At 35.3% G+C, this 18977-nt stretch overlaps 1 protein-coding gene across 8 annotated transcripts in view; it reads right to left on the minus strand.

Moving 5' to 3' along the window:
- CACNA2D1 (calcium voltage-gated channel auxiliary subunit alpha2delta 1) overlaps positions 1-18977 on the minus strand; it is a 476780-nt gene that overhangs the window by 66571 nt on the left and 391232 nt on the right. For all 8 annotated transcript variants that reach the window (XM_025449554.3, XM_025449559.3, XM_025449557.3 and 5 more), the window contains exons 12-14: positions 17483-17587; positions 2215-2293; positions 881-930 (exon numbers count right to left, since the gene is read on the minus strand). In XM_025449554.3, coding sequence (XP_025305339.1) covers positions 881-930; positions 2215-2293; positions 17483-17587 — 234 coding nt within the window. The remainder of the gene's footprint in view (positions 1-880; positions 931-2214; positions 2294-17482; positions 17588-18977) is intronic.

Raw genomic sequence — 18977 nt, forward strand, 5'->3', positions numbered from 1 at the left:
ATGTGAAATAATAAAGCAGCCACATCCTTGCTTTCATATCACAGATTGTTTGGCTGAAATTCAAAACTACATTTAAACATATCAAAAAATAAATGCAATCCTGTGCCAAGTAAGACATCAGACTCAAGTGCAGCTGCTGTTTCATTTCAACATAAAACACAGTCAGTATTTAGTTCCACAAATGCCATGTTCTTTATGCTAAATTTTGACTTAGTCTATTTAGTGGATCCTCAGTCATGTCTAAAATTGAGTAATGATTTTAAATCGTAATTTATGAATACTTGAAAATAATTTGCACTTGAATTAACTTTATTGCTTCAATTTACAGGTTATTTAACATATTGTAAACTGAACAGTTAAATAGGTGATGGGCATTCAGGAGGGCACATGTTAGGAGGAGCACCGAGTGTTATGTGTCAGTGATGAATCACTAAATTCTACTCCTGAAACCAATATTACACTATATGTTAACTTACTAGAATTTATACACAAATTTGAAAAAAATAAATAATAATGCAATTAAGCAGAAAATAAAATAAATGGTTCTAGAAAAATCATCTCCTTGTAAGCTTATTTTAAAATGAAACAAGATTGTTAGTAAATTTTCTTTTTATTTATTTCCTGATGTTTTTAACATCTGAGAAGAACAACAATACATAGATTTTTTTACCTGAGTTTTGAATATTTGAAAATGCTTGGAACCTTCATGAATTAATAATCACTACATGATCATGATACTCATCATTGTGTTACAAATACAGCATTATGGATATTTTTTTTTCCATTTTTACCTCTTTTCTCTAGTTGAGCATATTTAAAGCAGCAAAGAAACATCTTGTTCTTTGAAAAAATAATCTAAGTAAGTTTTAAATAACCATACCTGAGTATTGATTCTTATTGCTCCAATGGAAGGAATTTCATAATAATAACCTGAAACAAACATACATATTTATTTATAATGTATGGCCACAAAATTATTTTAGATCTTTGGAGGAGAAAAGAGCAATTTTTTCACTTCTAATTGAGGAAAGAGTAACATATCAATACCATTGATAAATGCAGAAACTGTTTGATTAATGTATATTCCTAACAAATGCATAGGCTTTGTGAGAAATTTCACTACATTTCTTAAACTGTAGCATATACATGTGATTTTTCTACCGAATACTAAGGAATGTGGCAATCTAAAATATTTTTATCACTGGAGAAATTATTAAAGATATATGATAATGGGAATCTGAAAATTATACTTATATAAAATATTTGCCTAAATATGACTTTCATAATAAATTGAGGTTCCTTTAATTGTTATGTTTTCAGTTTATTTTTCAAACAATATCTTTGTGGGTTTTTTTCTGTGTACACAGGGGAACATGGGCTCAGTACACAAAATCTGAATTACCTAGGAATGTGTAAAACATTTAAAAGAAAATTCAACCACTCAGAAAAAAATGCAACTATGTGTCACACTTCCTTATAAGTAAGTGTTATGTACTTCAGATATTCTCTCATTCTCAATTTTTCATGCAAGATTCTACTAGATATGTATCTTTAAATAAAGGATCAAATGATATCAATATATGATATTATATACCATATGATCAAATGTCTGACTTTTTATATATTGTGACGTAATGTCAAAGTTTTTTTTTGTGTGGGTTTTCTCTGCAAAAAAACACATTCAATATCGAGGGGCCCCTGGGTGGCACAGTTGGGTGAGGGTCTGATTCTTGGTTTGGCTCAGGTCATGATCTCAGGGTCATGAGATTGAACCTGTATCAGGCTCTGAGCTTAGCACTGAGTCTGCTTAAAAGACTCTCTCTCCCTCTGCCATTTGCCACCCCTTCCCCACTTTCTCTTAAATAAATAAATCTTAAAAAAAAAAAACACATTCAACATCTCATTCTTGTCTCTACTACTGTAAACATTAGCTACACTTTTTTTTTTAAGATTTTATTTATTTATTCATGAGAGACAGAGAGAGGCAGAGACATGGGTAGAGGGAGGGGCAGGCTCCACGCAGGGAGCCCGACGTGGGACTGGATCCCGGGACCCCAGGATCACACCCTGGGCTGAAGGCAGAGGCCCAACTGCTGAGCCACCCAGGCGTCCCCATTAGCTACAACTTAATCTTAAATGATAATATGTAGAACTAACAACAACTTCCAATTTTGTTTTAGTACTAAAACATGGTCAAGAAAACAGATCTGTTACCTTTATTTTCACAGGCCATCCACTGAATAGGTCCTCTGTCATAATTATGTTGACCCACTGAAAATGTGAATACACGTACCTGGTGAATTTAAACACAGGGATCTGTTAGGACACAAAAATTTAACTGAATGGCAACACAAAAGAGCTAAAGCAAAAGACAAATACAAGCAGGCTTTTCAGGTGATTAAGATGACAAGTCGAGGCCAGTACATCTTTCAAGAAGTCACCGGGGAGAAACCACATAACCTACTCTCAGCTTGGACTTCAGCTACTAAATTTAAGACAGCCCTTGGGTGCCCTGCACTGTGTCATGATCCAATGTCAGAATCATGACTGAGGTTTCATTAAGAGAAATGGCATCTTTTAGGCCCAACCAATTTTGCCTAGTTAAAACATCCACATACCTAGTCACTGCAAAAATAATCATAAGTAAAAATAATAATTCCTATTTCTTAAGTATCTCTTTATAAGGATGGTCATTATGCTTTTACTTGCTTAAGGCAATTATACTTAGTGATAGTTTCACTACATTCGCACCATGAAAATATTTAGTATGCACATATATGATTATGATGTTGTTATATCACTTTCTAGAAAATATGATTAGCATATATAAATAAGTATGTTAAACTCCTAAGATTTTTAAAGAGAATCAAAATTTCAACTGTCGCTAATGTGGTATAAAATATGCAAATATTTTAAAAATTCAGTTGAGATAGTTTTTAAATTACAGTAATATAAATGTTTATCAGAAACTACTGTGTTTAATTTCGAAAATACTATAATTTCATAATTATATAAGAATATAGAGAATAAATGTAGAGTCAACAAATGTTTAATAAAATGGATACTTAGGATATATTGATTTTTACCAAGTTAGTAATCTAAGTAAACCAATATTTTCAGTGAAACATTTTAGCCGTTTCCAAAGATAAACATGGAGAAAATCACTTTTCCATGAATTCATGTTCTGGTTTGAACTATGTTAACAGCTTTTCCCTAATTCATGTCGATTGACTGTTTGAACTGACATTTTCTAATTGTTTCGCCTGTTTCATCTTTGCACATTACCACAGAGTGCAAATCTCAAAAGAGATTTCACATCTGTTTTCTGTTCCTCTACTGGTCTTGGCCACACAGAGATCACTTCATAACAATCCTTGCCCCAAAATGTACATTGGAGATGTTACTGTTTCACTTATTTTATGTGAGCCACCCTTCAGTTGTCCATGCTTGCCTCAGCCATTTGGTGGACACATCTGAATTTTAATCATCTCAAATTCTAAGGACAAGTGACTCCTGCTAGGTTAACAGAAGTCGGTGACACCTATCAACTCCTCCTATTCGGTAAAACATACCAATTTCATTTTCTTAAAATCTAAAAATTTATTTTGGGGGCTGTCTATACAGCTCATATTTCAATGTAGTGTTACCTCTTAACAGAGTTGAACTTACTCCTAAATGGAAATATTTTTGTAAACAAGTATGTCACCCTACTGATAATTCAATTGCACTGCTATACCTTAAACAATTGTCACATGAATTAAGGGCAGGGGAAAAAACCCAGATGCTCCAGAAAGCACATGGGAGATCTCCTTCACAATGAACATTTGAAAGCATGTCTCAAGTTTTCAACTTACAGCACTGCTTTTTCTTAGTGTCTTTCTTACCACAACAGTGTTCTGGTAAAATATTTTCCATGAAATACTTTTCAGTATAAAGAAATAAGTAAGACTAAATGAATTATATCGATGTCCCTGGAAGGCAAGCACTTCTACTAACACAGAGGCTACACTCAGACATACACTATGTGATTTTGACTGATGCTATTCACCAAATAGTCCAAATAAACATAACTCAACCAAAACACATACTAGTAAGAAAACAAACAAAAACTTCCCCAAATACCAAAAATACTGTTGCTTTGTTTTACTACAAAAGTTTTGCCTAACCCCCAGATTTGCATACATGAAGATCTTGAAGATGTCCAAATTAAGAAATTTAGACTCAGAGCTGGATGTAGAGTTTTAAAATTTTAAAGCACCCTAACATTGTTTGTGTGTGTGTGCCTCTCTCTGTGTTCATTTGCCACACAACTCCTTGGCTATTGAATAAAAGCTGCATTAACGGATTGAATTATTCCCATATTATAACTTTATAATCTGTACCATTTAATTTTTATTTGCCTTATTGTAGATGTTGTTTCACACTATATTTCTGAAATTGTCTTCTCCACAGTGACTAAAGTCTTAAGAATTATAAATTCAACTTTTTTATAATTTCTGCAACTGCTTTACCATTACAATATTTCCAAGATCTTTCTAAAATACCTAAGATGCTTATTTTTCTCTTGGTAGATACACATATATGCACATGCACGCACTACCCCCCCCAAACACTTGTATTGTATATATATATATATTTTTTTAAAGATTTTTATTTATTTATTCATGATAGTCACAGAGAGAGAGAGAGAGAGGCAGAGACACAGGCAGAGGGAGAAGCAGGCTCCATGCACCGGGGGCCCGATGTGGGATTCGATCCCGGATCTCCAGGATCACACCCTGGGCCAAAGGCAGGCGCCAAACCGCTGCGCCACCCAGGGATCCCATATATATTTTAATGATTTTATAGACCACTTAAAATTTTTTGAAATTATTTTATAAATATACACTTGGTTGAGAAAAATTTTAACATAAAGCACCCTAGCTTTTCAATTCTTTATGTAACAATGAGGGAACCAACAGGAAAATTATCTAATCCCAACTGCCATAACTCATGTGGCATTTAGTTTTGCCTTACATATTCTGCCTAATTATGTAGTAAGAATATTAACTTCTTTGATTTCATAAACATGTGCAATATACACGTTATAAGGCATGTTCATAATAAATGCTGAAATTTAAAAGATTCTGTTTGCACTCTAACTTTCCACTTCGAATTTTAAGTAGGTTCTTTCTCCTCCTCTATGCTATGTTACTGCCACCCTGTGGAGCAGTGAATGAACTGTCTCTAAAATTCCAAATGCCAAGTCCACAGGAGCTGATTGCTATATCCTCATTCCTCTGATGTTTTCCACTTGAAATTTACTATTCTTATTTATCTATAATTTGGGGGAAAGATCAAAAGTAATTCCTTGAAGTATGCACGGTGTAAAAAATTAAGGTAAATTACATTCTTAAGGATGTATATTTTTAGAGTTCTTTTCTTCTTAGTATACCTGCATAGTCTAATATAAAAACAAATAAAAAGAGAGCCACTTGGGTGGCTCAGCGGTTGAGCATCTGCCTTTGACTCAGGGCGTGATCACACAGTCCTGGGATCGAGTCCCACGTTGGGCTCTCAGCATGGAGCCTGCTTCTCCCTCTGCCTGTGTCTCTGCCTCTCTCTCTGTGTCTCTCATGGATAAATAAATAAAATCTTTAAAAAAAAAATAAAAAGACATAAAATAACTAAAAATACTTAATGTGCAGTCACATAAGTTAATTATTTCATCTAAAGTCTAAATTAAGCAAATTACTTAACTGTAAACTATGCCTTCATCAGAGCAAAGTCAACTTTTGTGGAGGAAAAATTTCTTTACTCATGCCCAGTAGTACATTTGTAATCACAATACTGGATTCATGTAACATATTCATACCAGAAACTTCATAACTGAAATGTTTCTAGAAAATCTGTTAAATGTTTCTCCACTAATCTGGATTTTAGTTAAGCTCATGTTCCAAAATGCTGGCCTCTTTAGGTTGTATATGAGACATATACAGTCACAGATGGACTTAAAAATAATCATGCTGGACATCAGGTCTTTACTAGAAATAACAGGGGGAGGTAGTATTGAATACACATTTGACTGAGTTGAAACAGTATTTATCTATTGCATCTATATAAGGCCTCATATATAAATGAAAATAAACATCAAATGAAAAAAAAAGTCAATAGCTGGTTGGGTGGCTTCAATTTTTTTTTAAGACTTTATTTATTTATTAGAGAGAGAGAGAGCACAAGCAGAGGGGAGGAGTGGAAGGAGAAGCAGATGCCCTGCTGAGCAGGGAGCATAATGAGGAACTAGATCCCAGGACCTTGGGATCATGACCTGATCTAAAGGCAGATTTTTAACTTACTGAGCCAGCCAGGTACCCAAATGGTTTCAACTTCTTACCAGATGGATCTAAGATAAGCTTTGGTGTCATTCAAATTAAATATGCTCATTTTAACATAGAGCCAAAACTAGGCTGATAGTCATTTTGCATTTTGAAAATTTGGGCAGTTTCATTATACTTATGGTAAATTCTGTATCTTTTCATTTTAAGTTATTCAGACTCCTTCAATGAAGCCGAACAAACTTTTTGAAGCAAAATAAAGTATACTTAAAAAAAATATTTTTATTTATTCATGAGAGACACAGAGAGGCAGAGACAAAGGCAGAGGGAGAAGCAGGCTCCATGCAGGGAACCCGATGTGGGACTCGATTCCAGGACCCCAGGTTCATGACCCGAGCCAAAGGCAGAGAGAACCACCCAGGTGCCCCAAAATGAAGTATACTTTATGTCTATACCTTTTCTGTACTTTATTATTTCTAGAGAATGAAAAATTTCTCCCAAGTCTTGATTTATGCTTAATTACATAAGCATATTAAAAAACGCAACAGTAATTTGAGGGTGTAGTTAATAAAGTTAAAATTCTTAAAGGTCAGTCATTATAATTAGTTACAAATTACATAATTCTGCCTTCAGTTGCTTCAAAAACCAATTTTTTTTTTCTGAACAGAATATTGTGCTTCCAACTGTCTAATGTTGGTATGTCAAGGCTGGTCCAGTTGAACAGAGAAAACTTTCAATTAACAGCATATTTGGTTATTTAAAATATACTGTTAATTTGTTCCTTACAATATACCACTGTTTTATAACTTTATCCTACAATTCTGGACTTCTGCTAATCTGTTTTGTTTTGTTCTGTTTGTTGAAGATGAAAATAGTTGTCTTCAATTAAGATTTTTCCAAAGCCACAGGGGTCAACCTATTTTAAAAAGCCATAGGAATTTTTTTCCCAGCAGAACCCAGTTACTGGAAACTGTCACCTCAACAATTATCAGTTACCCAGAGTTCAAGTTTAATTTACAATAGGCAAATCTCCAAGGAATAATGGAAATGAGACTATGAAGAAAAGAGGCCAATAAAACTAAAATAAAAACTTCAGCTATCGAAACATGTTAGAAAAATGATGTCAGAAATGGGTTTTATTAATTTATGTGTGTACTAAAATTTTTGGCCTTAAGCCTATACAAATACTAGATTGGAGTGGATATTTTAGGAGAAAATTCTACAGTGGTTTCCATAATTCACAAGTGGACCAGGATCCTGAGCATTCAAATAACCCACATGCCTAGTTTCGTGGCATTATGAAATAAATAAAAGTGTCCACATTCACCTTTCACACTTAATTTATTTTATAAAGCCCAATGATCTGAAAGGTACTCGCAGTCTGCAAAGTTTTGATGGCTTAGTTTAATCCGTCTTAACCTCTTAATGCGGCGAGAAGCATGCCTCCCCCCCCCCCCCCAACTTAGAGCAAAAGTCCTGCTGCCGGACTACAAGGCAGGCTCCTGGGTGGGCAGATGATGATTGGCACAGCCCACCAGGCTGCCCGGAAGACAGAGATCGATGACTGGCGAGGCACGTTCCATGTGAGCTTATGAAATCTGGACCGTAGATCATTTAAATTCTTGACTCTGCCACTTGGTAGCTGTAGGACTTTCAACAAGTTATTTAACTTCCCCCATTTTGGTTTTCTTATTTCCAAAATGGGGATAAGGATGATGGTCATAAAAATATTTTGATCATATGATTATCCCCATTGTAAATGAAATGATATATAAAAAGCTTTTATGTTACATGGAAAAATTTAAGTTCAGTCAATATTACCTATGGTAATGGGCGGGGGAGGGGTACTACAACTTCTCTGGTCAAATTATCAGATTTCTGCGGGATCACATTTTTCCACTAGTGAGACATTAGCCTTCCATACCTCAAAAAGAACTCTAATTCAGAATGACACCTTTCTAGAGAAACGACTTTGGCTGGCTTTATTACATTTAGCAATGAACTAAAGGAAAGAGGTCAATATTGTCTAAATTCCATTGTGGGCATAGGAGATATATCTCTATGAAATTTCCTATGCTGAGACAGGGTCGAGAGTTTAATCCAGGCCTACTGAATGTGTTCAAGGAAATAACACCAAATCACTTTATAAAGGGAAACAAAATGCAGTGGTCACATAGGTTTTGCATACATGAGCCTACAAAGGAACTGGGCAGATACTTCCCTCCCATGTCCTACATGCTGGTGCATAATAACAGGGATACATGCCTTGGGATTATGTGAGTATTTAAAACTTATTAATAACAATTAAAATGAATCAGCCTCACATTATCAGCTAATAAGTAATGTCTAGTTCTCCTTCCCTCTGCATACGTTTATAGTTCCTGATAAAGGAGGAATAAGTATGGGTGCATTGTATTTCCAAGCAATTTGTAGCTCTGCCAAGACTATCATCAGCTAAGACGTCAGAAAATAAGCAATATACTGATTTATTTCAGATATTCTTGGGTAACGCCAAATACTTCACTGACACTAATAATGAGAACACTCATGAAGAAGTATGTGTTAGACTGATTAAATGGAAAGATGCCATCAATACAACCATTTTTTATATACGCTTAAACCCTCCTTCCTTATAAGATAATATGTACCAGAGTGGAACACAATTCTGCTTCACTTCCAATTAAAAGGAAACAAATATTGTTTTAAAGGATTATCTTTTAAAAAAAGAACAAACCTATTGGATTTTCTTCCATCTTTGAATTATTTATAGTTTACCACCTTAGGAGCCTATTTATTGCACATTTACTGATACTTCCAACATATCAGTAAATATTTAGCCACTGCAGTGCATCAAGCACCGGGCCAGCCTCTAAGGACTCACTGGTACTTTTACAAACCAGCATGAGCCCTACTTCCTAGAGCCTCAAGCCCACCTCATCATCTGATAATGTGAGAATAAGTCACTACAATTGTCGATAAATAAGGCAGCCCGGGTGGCTCAGCGGTTTAGTGCCACCTTCAGCCCAGGGCCTGATCCTGGAGGCCTGGGATCGAGTCCCACATCAGGCTCTCTGCATGGAACCTGCTTCTCCCTCTGCCTGTGTCTCTGCCTCTGTCTCTGTCTCTCTCTTTCTCTCTCTCTCTCTGTGTCTCCCATGAATAAATAAAATGTTTAAAAAAATTGTCGATAAATGTAAAATAGCAACATAACCCCAAGGCACGTATCTATGTTTATACACCCACATGTAAGACAGGACAGAAACATCCGTTCGATTCCTTAAGATCATGTATACAAAACCTAAGTGACTACGCATTTTGCTTTTCTTTTTAAAGTTGTGTTGTGGGCAGCCTGAGTGGTTGAGCACCTGCCTTCAGCTCAGGGCGTGATCCCGGATTCCCGGGATCGAGTCTCACGTCGGGCTCCCTGCATGGAGCCTGCTTCTCCCTCTGCCTGTGTCTCTGCCTCTCTCTGTGTCTCTCATGAAAAAATAAATAAAATCTTTAAAAAAAGTAAAGTGTTATTCGGACAAATTCCTTCATAGAGGGGAGTGCAAGGTAAGTGAACAGTTAAATAATTAAGATAATCAAAAGCAGAATCTGGGAGAACAAGTGGACAGAGCACGCAGAGACACGAAGCTCCAGAGTCTGTGGGAAAGGGGGTGCTCCCTGGAGGGGGGCAGCACGCAGCCTTGGGCAAAGCAGAAGAGCGTGCCTTTCCGGGTCTAGCCCTCACCGAGGCACCGGGCGGCTGCCGGGTAGGCGACAGCATTCCATCCCGACAGGAATTCAAGCGCATCCGCCGCACCCGCCCTCTAGGCCTCCCCACGCGCTGTGTTCGTGTAACACCTGCCTTCGTCCTCATTAGACCTTAAATATCAAACATTCTGGAAAATGCGTGGTCATAGTATCGCTCAAACCTGAAGAGAATTTATCTATCTGATAATATTTTTCCTTAATTCAGGAAACTGTCAACATTAATTTTATACAAAGAGAAGCAAATGTAAATAAATCTGTCAGGAGGACACAGACGCACACGCACAACAGGCCTTTTCAATGGATAATCTCTCTACCGGCAGGGCCAGCGTTACTGGTAATTACTGTTTTCAACTCTTAGTAACCCCAGCATAAATAACATATTTGATTGTTATCAACAAAGATATTTTCTCTTCTAAAGCAGAAAAACCCTTGGTAACTGTGGAAGGTGGCAAAATACCTAAAAGGAAACCTTCTAGAAGCAGTGCATTTGTTGAAGGATTGCCTATTTGAAAATCTGAATGCTGCGTATATTCATGTGTTGCTTCCAAAGGCTTCACTCTTGCCCCGATGCAGAAGCCGGCAGACAGTAGGGAAGGCAACAAATATTTTCCTTACCATCTGCTGAAAAAATTAATTGACAATTTTCACTGTTATATATAAAACACACAGGCAGATGCTATTATTTTAACTTGCTTTAGATTTAGGCTACAGATTATTTTCCTCTGGATCTGCAAGAAATTAGGAAACACGCTGCTAATTGTTTTCTAGATAATGAAAGTAACAACGCAGCTACTGCCAGCCTATTACGATTTTAGGTGCGCATTCTTTAGTGTGAAATTAATCTATTGTATTTTCCACTTGTTCTTCTTATTCAATTTATTTTGAAATTTTCATTTTATAAATTCTTGATGCTTTTGCATTTCTCGACTAATTCTGAGAATTAAGCTAAAAATCAGAAGATGATTCTCTGGCTAGAAATCTTAAGTGTGCATTGCTAACCAATCCTTTTGCTATTCTACAGAAAATCAAGTATTTTTAATTTTGCAAGGCCTGGGAATTATCTTTCAACTCTGTGTCTGGTTTCACTTTCCTTTATTCATTTGTTTGGACTTTATGATAGAGTTCATTTCAGTTTTGGCACCATTTTTAAGGAAGTGTCATACACACGGGTGAACCCTAAGGAATGGCATTGCTGCAGGTAAAGATTATAAAGTGAATGTGTTTTAATATGGAACAGCTGTGTGAGGAGATTAACTCGGACTCAGTTTTAAAGCTGTACCTATCTATAATCAGGTAGATTGATTCCCAAGAGTAAGACATTTCGAAGGAACCCAAACATTTTGTTCTAATTCTCGAACCTTTTGGCCTCATTAAATTGTGCTGTATATCTGCAGCCTCATCCATCAGCTCTCCGGATGTGCCTCATCACACCTACCTGGGTTGCTCTGAATGATTTCTAATGTCATCTGGATGAAGAATGGATGGAAATGAAGCATTCAGCAGCCACATTTATGCCAAGCAAGAGGCTTGGGGGAAAAGACCGAATTCAAAGAGCAGTTTTCAGACCTTTCTTTTAAAGCTCATCGAACTTTATGACTTTGTAATTTTCCTATTTATAAAGCCACGACTGAACTTCTTTAAAGAACATGTTTTAAAATAAAGTTAGAATCAAATACAGAATTTTTAAGAGTAAAGTTTTTATTTTATTAAATCTATCAAATTTTATATTTACCCACTGGCCATCTGAAAGATAAAGTGGCTAGGGAAATTCTGAGTTGATAATAAATTTATTATGCAACAAATTCTAATTTTGCAAGTATGGAACTGGTCTGTCACACATGGTTCTGGATAGTTTCACTGTAAACATATTTCCTGCAAGCAATTTCACTGCAAACATTTCACTGCATACGTATTGGCTTTAAGGCAATTTTACTATAGAAGATAAAATAATGAAAATTATAGAGCATCATTCATTTAAAAAGATTATGAAACATGGAAAACGAGTATACCTGAATACATTCTCTGAGCAATACTACAAAACTCACTGCTTTTATTCTGTGGGTTAAACCTAAGCACTGGTCTTTGAAGTCTTTCATTCAGTGTTATACTTTTCTGGGATTTTTTTGCTTGTTGATTTGTCTCTTCCTTTGGCATCATAATTTTATTCTTTTGCTAAAATCTCTTACTTCATCTTATAAAAGAGGAATCAGTTTCCAAACACTAAGATGCATTTTGTTACTGCACTTTGTATTTTTTATGTGTGTATTGTGAAAGCCTTCTACACAGTTGTTTTTCCTTGGCATACTGGTACATGTCCAGTGATAAGACATTCCAAAGTTCTAGAGGAAATGGATATACACCATTATGAGGACTAACAGGCATGTAACACGGAAATGGGAATACAATCCATTAATGCATGCTGCATTGATGGTGAAAAGAAATCAAACTATTAACCAGTTTGAGAAACTAAACTGTCAAACTGATCTGTCAATCAAGTTTTTTTTTTTTAAATCTTTAGTGGCAAAACTGCCTTCTGCCCATTTAGTTATAAGGTGAAAATGGTTGCAGTGAAAATGCTTGTGGCAAAGATGTCTATGAGAAAAATGCTTACAGCAAAAATACTGAACATTTTGTGTCATACACTTCTTTACATGACAAAGACAGGCAATTATCTTCTGTATCAGTATCTATGAGCTGCAAATATTGCAAATTGGGTGGGAGGGTGGAAGGTGGGGAATTCTGAATACGAAGGACAAGTTAGAAAGGGATCCTCAAATTCATCCACAACCATTTGAAGTCCTATTGAAGATGGTGAAAAAAATTTTAGATATATACATGCCATTTTTAGTAGGTATATATACAAACTATACACACACATACGTCCTTCACATAAACAACTAACTATGTAAATGTTGTCTTGACAAAATACAAATATACTCAAAGATCTGACTTAAAATCATTTTCAGTATTGTGGCTACAGAACATGCAAATACCAAGACACAAAATTTTTGTTTAATATAGTTTTCCCACATTAGGAAATGTGGTAAGCCATTGAGCAACAAAGCAGAGTGCATAAGAAATGTGAGAGAGCAATGTTTCCATAAATACAATTCCTGCTTGGTCAAATAAGAAATCTATGATCTGTTATCTCTCTGTGACTCCTCTTTCAAGGATCTCCATCAATAATCATTTCCCTGTTTTATATCTGTCAGCTTTCCCTGTGTGTGTATCCCTTTACTAATCTATAATACAGAATAATAAATTAGCTCTTCCATTCTTTTTTTAAAAAATTTTAATTTATTTATGATAGGCACACAGTGAGAGAGAGAGAGAGAGAGAGAGAGAGGCAGAGACACAGGCAGAGGGAGAAGCAGGCTCCATGCACCGGGAGCCCGACGTGGGACTTGATCCCGGGTCTCCAGGATCCATGCCCTGGGCCAAAGGCAGGCGCCAAACCGCTGCGCCACCCAGGGATCCCTAGCTCTTTCATTCTTAAAATGTGTGTGTGTGTGTGTGTGTGTGTGTGTGTGTGTGTGTGTACATCCATACCTGTGTGTACATCTAAACAACCTGATCTGAAGTTGAAGATTTCTATTTCCTCATTTACTGCTCAACCACGTTGTTGGGTTTGATTCATACAACTTTACATAAGAAATCTCATGCCAATGTAGCACACATGGTCTCTTGTTCCTGGAGATACACTGGACAGAGGGGACACCCATTCAAAATAGATATACATATGTGTGGATATATCTGGATATGTAGGTAAGCATAATGTGTACGTGTACTTATTACAGAACTTTACTATAGCCACTGAGATGAGAATCACAGAACCAATACAGTATCTGATTCCAAGAACACCTTACTTTTTGTGTTAGGCAAAAATAGCATTTAAATTGCCAAAACAAAGTGCTAATTCATTTCCAAAATTGCTTTGGCATTTTGGAAGGTGTGTGGCTCTAAGAAAAGTGTGTCCATAAAGCATAGGAGTCAATATGTCAATATGTCAGTGAACAGCAGGATTGTTGAAAAAGACTAGATTCATTAGTTTTACAAAAGTGAATGTGATATGAATCATTTATTATGTGGTTTAGCATGTCACAAAATGCTTTGTTTAAAAAGTTGAGTTCCTATAAAAGGTGAAGGGGATGAGAAGCAGTGTTTTAAGATATTAATATTTAGACTGGAAATTTTTAGAATGTATACATAGAAAAGTGGCTTTAAACTAGTAAATTCCTCATTTATTCAAGTAAACAATTTGTGACAAGGTAGAAAACAACTGCTTTTCGTATGACATAATTCCTCTTGTATTTAAAAAAAAAAGGAAAAATAACCCCTTATGATAAATGCCTCTAAGACATATTATTGTGTTAATCCTGGATGCAAATACAATTTCAGAAGAAGAAGAAAAATTACAAGTTTAGATGAAAATCATTTCTCTTTTTATACATTTGTATTCTTTTATTTAAACTTGTTAGAATATAATATAAATGCCTTAAAACCAAGATACATCTTAGATACAAATTCTGATATGAAATGTGAAATTCATTGCTATATTCCTTTAAGAAATTCTTGCTTTACAAAGAGAAATACCCAGAACTGAATGAGATTCCTGGTGGTTTGTTTGGATGATATAATAAAGTAAAAGATGGTTTATCTAAACATGTATTCATTTAAAAACGATATGAATAGTGGGGCTTGTACTTACATACTTCTATCATAAAGTAATAAAGTATACTTAAAATTATGAGTAATTTAAGGTGTTAAAAAGTCTCTTCCAAATTATAAGAGTAAGATTACCTAGTAGGATTTTGAGACACAGTAGAATTTTGGGTTAAATTTATTTTATTTTACTTGAGCTCTTCAAAATATGGTAATGTTAGACTTATTTAGAATAGTTAAATAAGCTGAATATTCCTTGCCCCAAGTTATTTATATAATTATGTATTTGTCCTATAATAGAAATCATGCTTCCTTTCAACTTTTGTTTGACAGTCTCTAAGAATGATTTCCAATCTGAGCTCTCTGCTGGGCACCTAGAGTTCAGAGTTAAAACACAGGCCTAGACTTGTAGGACCTAGTAATCCAGAGAGCAGACAAAGGAGATATCCCATGGGTAGAGTACAGTGTAAAGGACATGTAGGACTGATGCCAGAGCACAAGCATGCAAACAAGCCTGAAGGGGAGAGGAGAGTCAGGGACATCCTCTAAGGGGCAATGATTGCTCTGAATTTTGAAAAATGGTAAGTTACTAAATAAGGTAACTACTATACGTTGTCTCTTAGATCCATACACCCACATCTTCCCATTACTTTTAGTTCTGGGAATTTCTAAGAAATATTCATAACATTAAGTTATCATTTGTAAGTATTCACTCAACAGTTCAATTTATTAACTTTTTCAAAAGAAATTAAAATCACCACGTATTTAGGGAAAAAAAACCCCTCAACCAATGTATTCAACTTATGTCATAACATAATTATGTAGATACTAACTACATACTAACATATGTAGTATTCAAAGAGAAAGAGTTATGTGTTAAAAAGGTTTGTAATTAATTTGAAGTTATATGCGTGGATATGTTTTCAATTCTTCAATCATATTCCCATCACATATAGGCTAAAAAACACCTAAGGACATTTCAAAGTGTTCCAAAAATTTTCACCAATACTGTACAAAATTATTCACAATGTTGAGTCTGCAAAACTATCTAAATATATTAATTCACCTTTCTCCATTCCCCTTTTAATTTCTGAAATGCATATAAAACAGTCCACTAGAGCTCATGATGAGCTCACCTCTCTAAATGGTGAAAACGCCAATTAAAAGCAAAGTGAACTGGCATTTTACTCAGAAGAGACTTCTTCTGGACAAATATATAATTTCTGTTGGAATTCCTGAAACGTAAAAAAAAAATCTTATAAACCTATCATTTTTTAAAAAAAAATGAATCCTTAGCATTTTAAAAAAGCAAGTTGAGGATCACTCTCTTATCAAATGCAAAGAGTAAGAAAGATGAAATAAGCTGATGGTAGGACTGCTAGAGAAATAGTTACAGTTGATATTCTACACAATATCAGCAGGTTTAGCTACATGGATGAACATTCAAAATAGTCAGGTCTCCCTACAATAATACTCTTCTCTGCAATTAAACCATCATTGAAACAAATACATTCCAACCTCAAAATACTTGTCTCCACATTCCTCATTGCATATTGATATAGCACACCATTTAAAATGTTACATATAAAAGAATTTGTCTGAACTATTTTCTTGAAACTGTACAAATGAATAAAGGGAACCTCGTTTTCAATGGTGCTGGGAGGCCAGACGGGGAAGGAGGAGCTGTCATGCCCCACTAACCCTCATCAGTGGCAGACCCCAAAAAGGAGAGGCACTTTGCATTTACAACAGAAGATGCTTACTTTACTACTTCGGCAGGATAAAGAGTTTCTCCTTGTCCAGCAATGAGTTCAGCCAGTAACAAAACACCTCAATTCAGCCAACAAGAAACCATTACTACCCTCAACTCTGACTTTTGCTCAAAGCAGCCCCTTGCCAACTTCCACGTTTTTTTCCCTATAGAGTAGTGTTCCTTTCCTTTGGTACGAGTACATGGTTTGCACATCTTGAGTTCAAATTCTTCTGCTATTCCAGAATAAAACCATTTTGCTGGTAAAATAAGTGTTTTACTTTTAAGTTAGATACAAATAAACAAGAATCAAAAGGTTTTCAAATGAGGATGCAGTTTTTGCTATTATAAACTGCTTTATCTGTAAATCTACAGAACATTGTGCAGATAATTTTTAGGCATCTGTAGTAAGTTTTATTATTACAACAATCTTTAATAATTAAATGATCATAAATTTATCCTAGAAAAGTTCAAACTGTTCCTATTTTTCCATTCTCTTCTGGTTATTCTCTTCCTGTAACATTTTCTAATACAGAATTTATATATAAGAATCAAATAGGATTCTACAGGCCCAAACTATTTTATTAATAAATTAGACATAAGGTAAGTATGGATCACATAAAATATCACGCTTAATAATTCTGTAATTTATTTTTTAAAGGATTTTATTTATTTATTTGGCAGGGAGGAGAGAAAGCGCACAAGTAAGTAGAGCAGCAGGAAAAGGGAGAGGGAGAAGCAGGCTCCTCACTGAGCTGGATGCCAGATGTGGGGCTCGATCCCAGGTCCCTGGGATCATGACCTGAGCCAAAGGCAGATGCTTAATCCACTGAGCCACCCAGGTGCCCCAGTAATTCTGTAATTTAGCCAATGGTTTATAATCCATGATCTGTATGATTTTATAATAAGCAACACTAACATCTCCTCTTATTGCCCCTCCCTGATGGTCTCCTTAAAAACCACCTACATTAAGATTAAAATCCTAAAAAATTGCACTCACTTTTTTGTCTTTGTTGTACTTGGCAAATATCTCCTGGGCTCTCTCTTCTCCTCCATCCGTGAACAACATGATAATCTTATTGCAGTTGGCTCTGGAAACATTATACTGTAAGGGAAACAAACAAAAAAGTCTGTCTTTCACAATAAAAGGTAAGGAATATAAGACAATGTTTAAAGAGCATGAACAGGTTGCAAGTAGTAGGTGAAAGATTTGTTCAGTAAGTATATGCCAAAGAACCACTTCCTAGACCAGGCCCAGCCCGTCCCTATAAGGGCCTCTTCCCATCCGCCAGATACTCATAGGTTTCACTTCCTTTGGGTCTTTGATCAAATGTCTCCTATCAGTGAGGACTTTACTGGAAACTATGTTTTAAATTGCTGTCTCTCTCCCAGGTTGTATTTTTCTTCATAGTATTTTACATTCTTTTATGTACATAGTTTCTATTTTATTTGTTTATTGCTGGCTTCCCCTGATTGAATTTAAGTGCCATAAGGGTACGAAGTTTTATCTTTTTTTGATCTTCAAGAGCCCAGCATATAATAACCTCTCCATGGTTGATTAATAAATGGAATTTAAATTAATGGTTATTGCATCAATTTTATTTCCCTATAATTTGTACCAGAAACAAATAATTTGTATGAATGAAAAATGTGCACGTCCCTCTACATATATTTTCAATCCATTTATGAATATTTTTGTTCCCTTTCTTTCTTTTTCATCCTACTTTATTCCCTTTACCTCTCCAAAATTATAAACTCCTGGGTGATCCTTAACACCTGATGCTCTTTGTAAATGCCAATACCTAACCCCAAATATCCTCACCACACATATTCTAATTCTGAAAGACTCGATTCCAATGGCAAATCCTCTCTTAAACTTTAAGATCTCCCAAGAGTCAGATGTAGGAAAACAATGGATTAGCGCCAAAGGGCCACTAAAATGATAATTTAGAAAGATGGGCTTCCCTGAGGTCTGAAATTACAATCTCAAGCTTCTACTGTTGTGAAAATGTGTTTTCAAATGTGTTAAGAATAAAAGATTATTTATACTAATTTATGAATGCTCAGCTTCTTTGAATACACCAAGCCTCCAGGTCAGTGCTGTTCAATGGAGATATAATGCAAGCCAAATTTGTAATTTTGACTTTCTAATAGCCACATTAATAAAAGTATGAAGAAATCTCTGAAGTGAATTCTACTAATGTATTTTATTTTACCCGGTCATCCAAAATATTATCAATTCAACATGAAATCTATAAAATTATTGAGGGAATCTACATTTTTTTTCTTTCATAGTAGCTCTTCAAATCTGCTGTATATTTTATATTTACAACACATTTCAATTCAGACCAGGCACTTTTTAAATCTCAAAAGCCACATGGGATTGTGGTTACCAGATTGGCCAGCACTAGCTGTGGCCTTTAAATGACTATTATTTTTGATAAAAAAAAAATCATTAACTCTCGTGCAGTGTTTAGGCTTGCTGAAAGTCTGTA

Source organism: Canis lupus, chromosome 18 (genome assembly GCF_003254725.2).
Source record: "Canis lupus dingo isolate Sandy chromosome 18, ASM325472v2, whole genome shotgun sequence".
In the NCBI taxonomy this organism is placed as follows: Eukaryota; Metazoa; Chordata; class Mammalia; order Carnivora; family Canidae; genus Canis; species Canis lupus.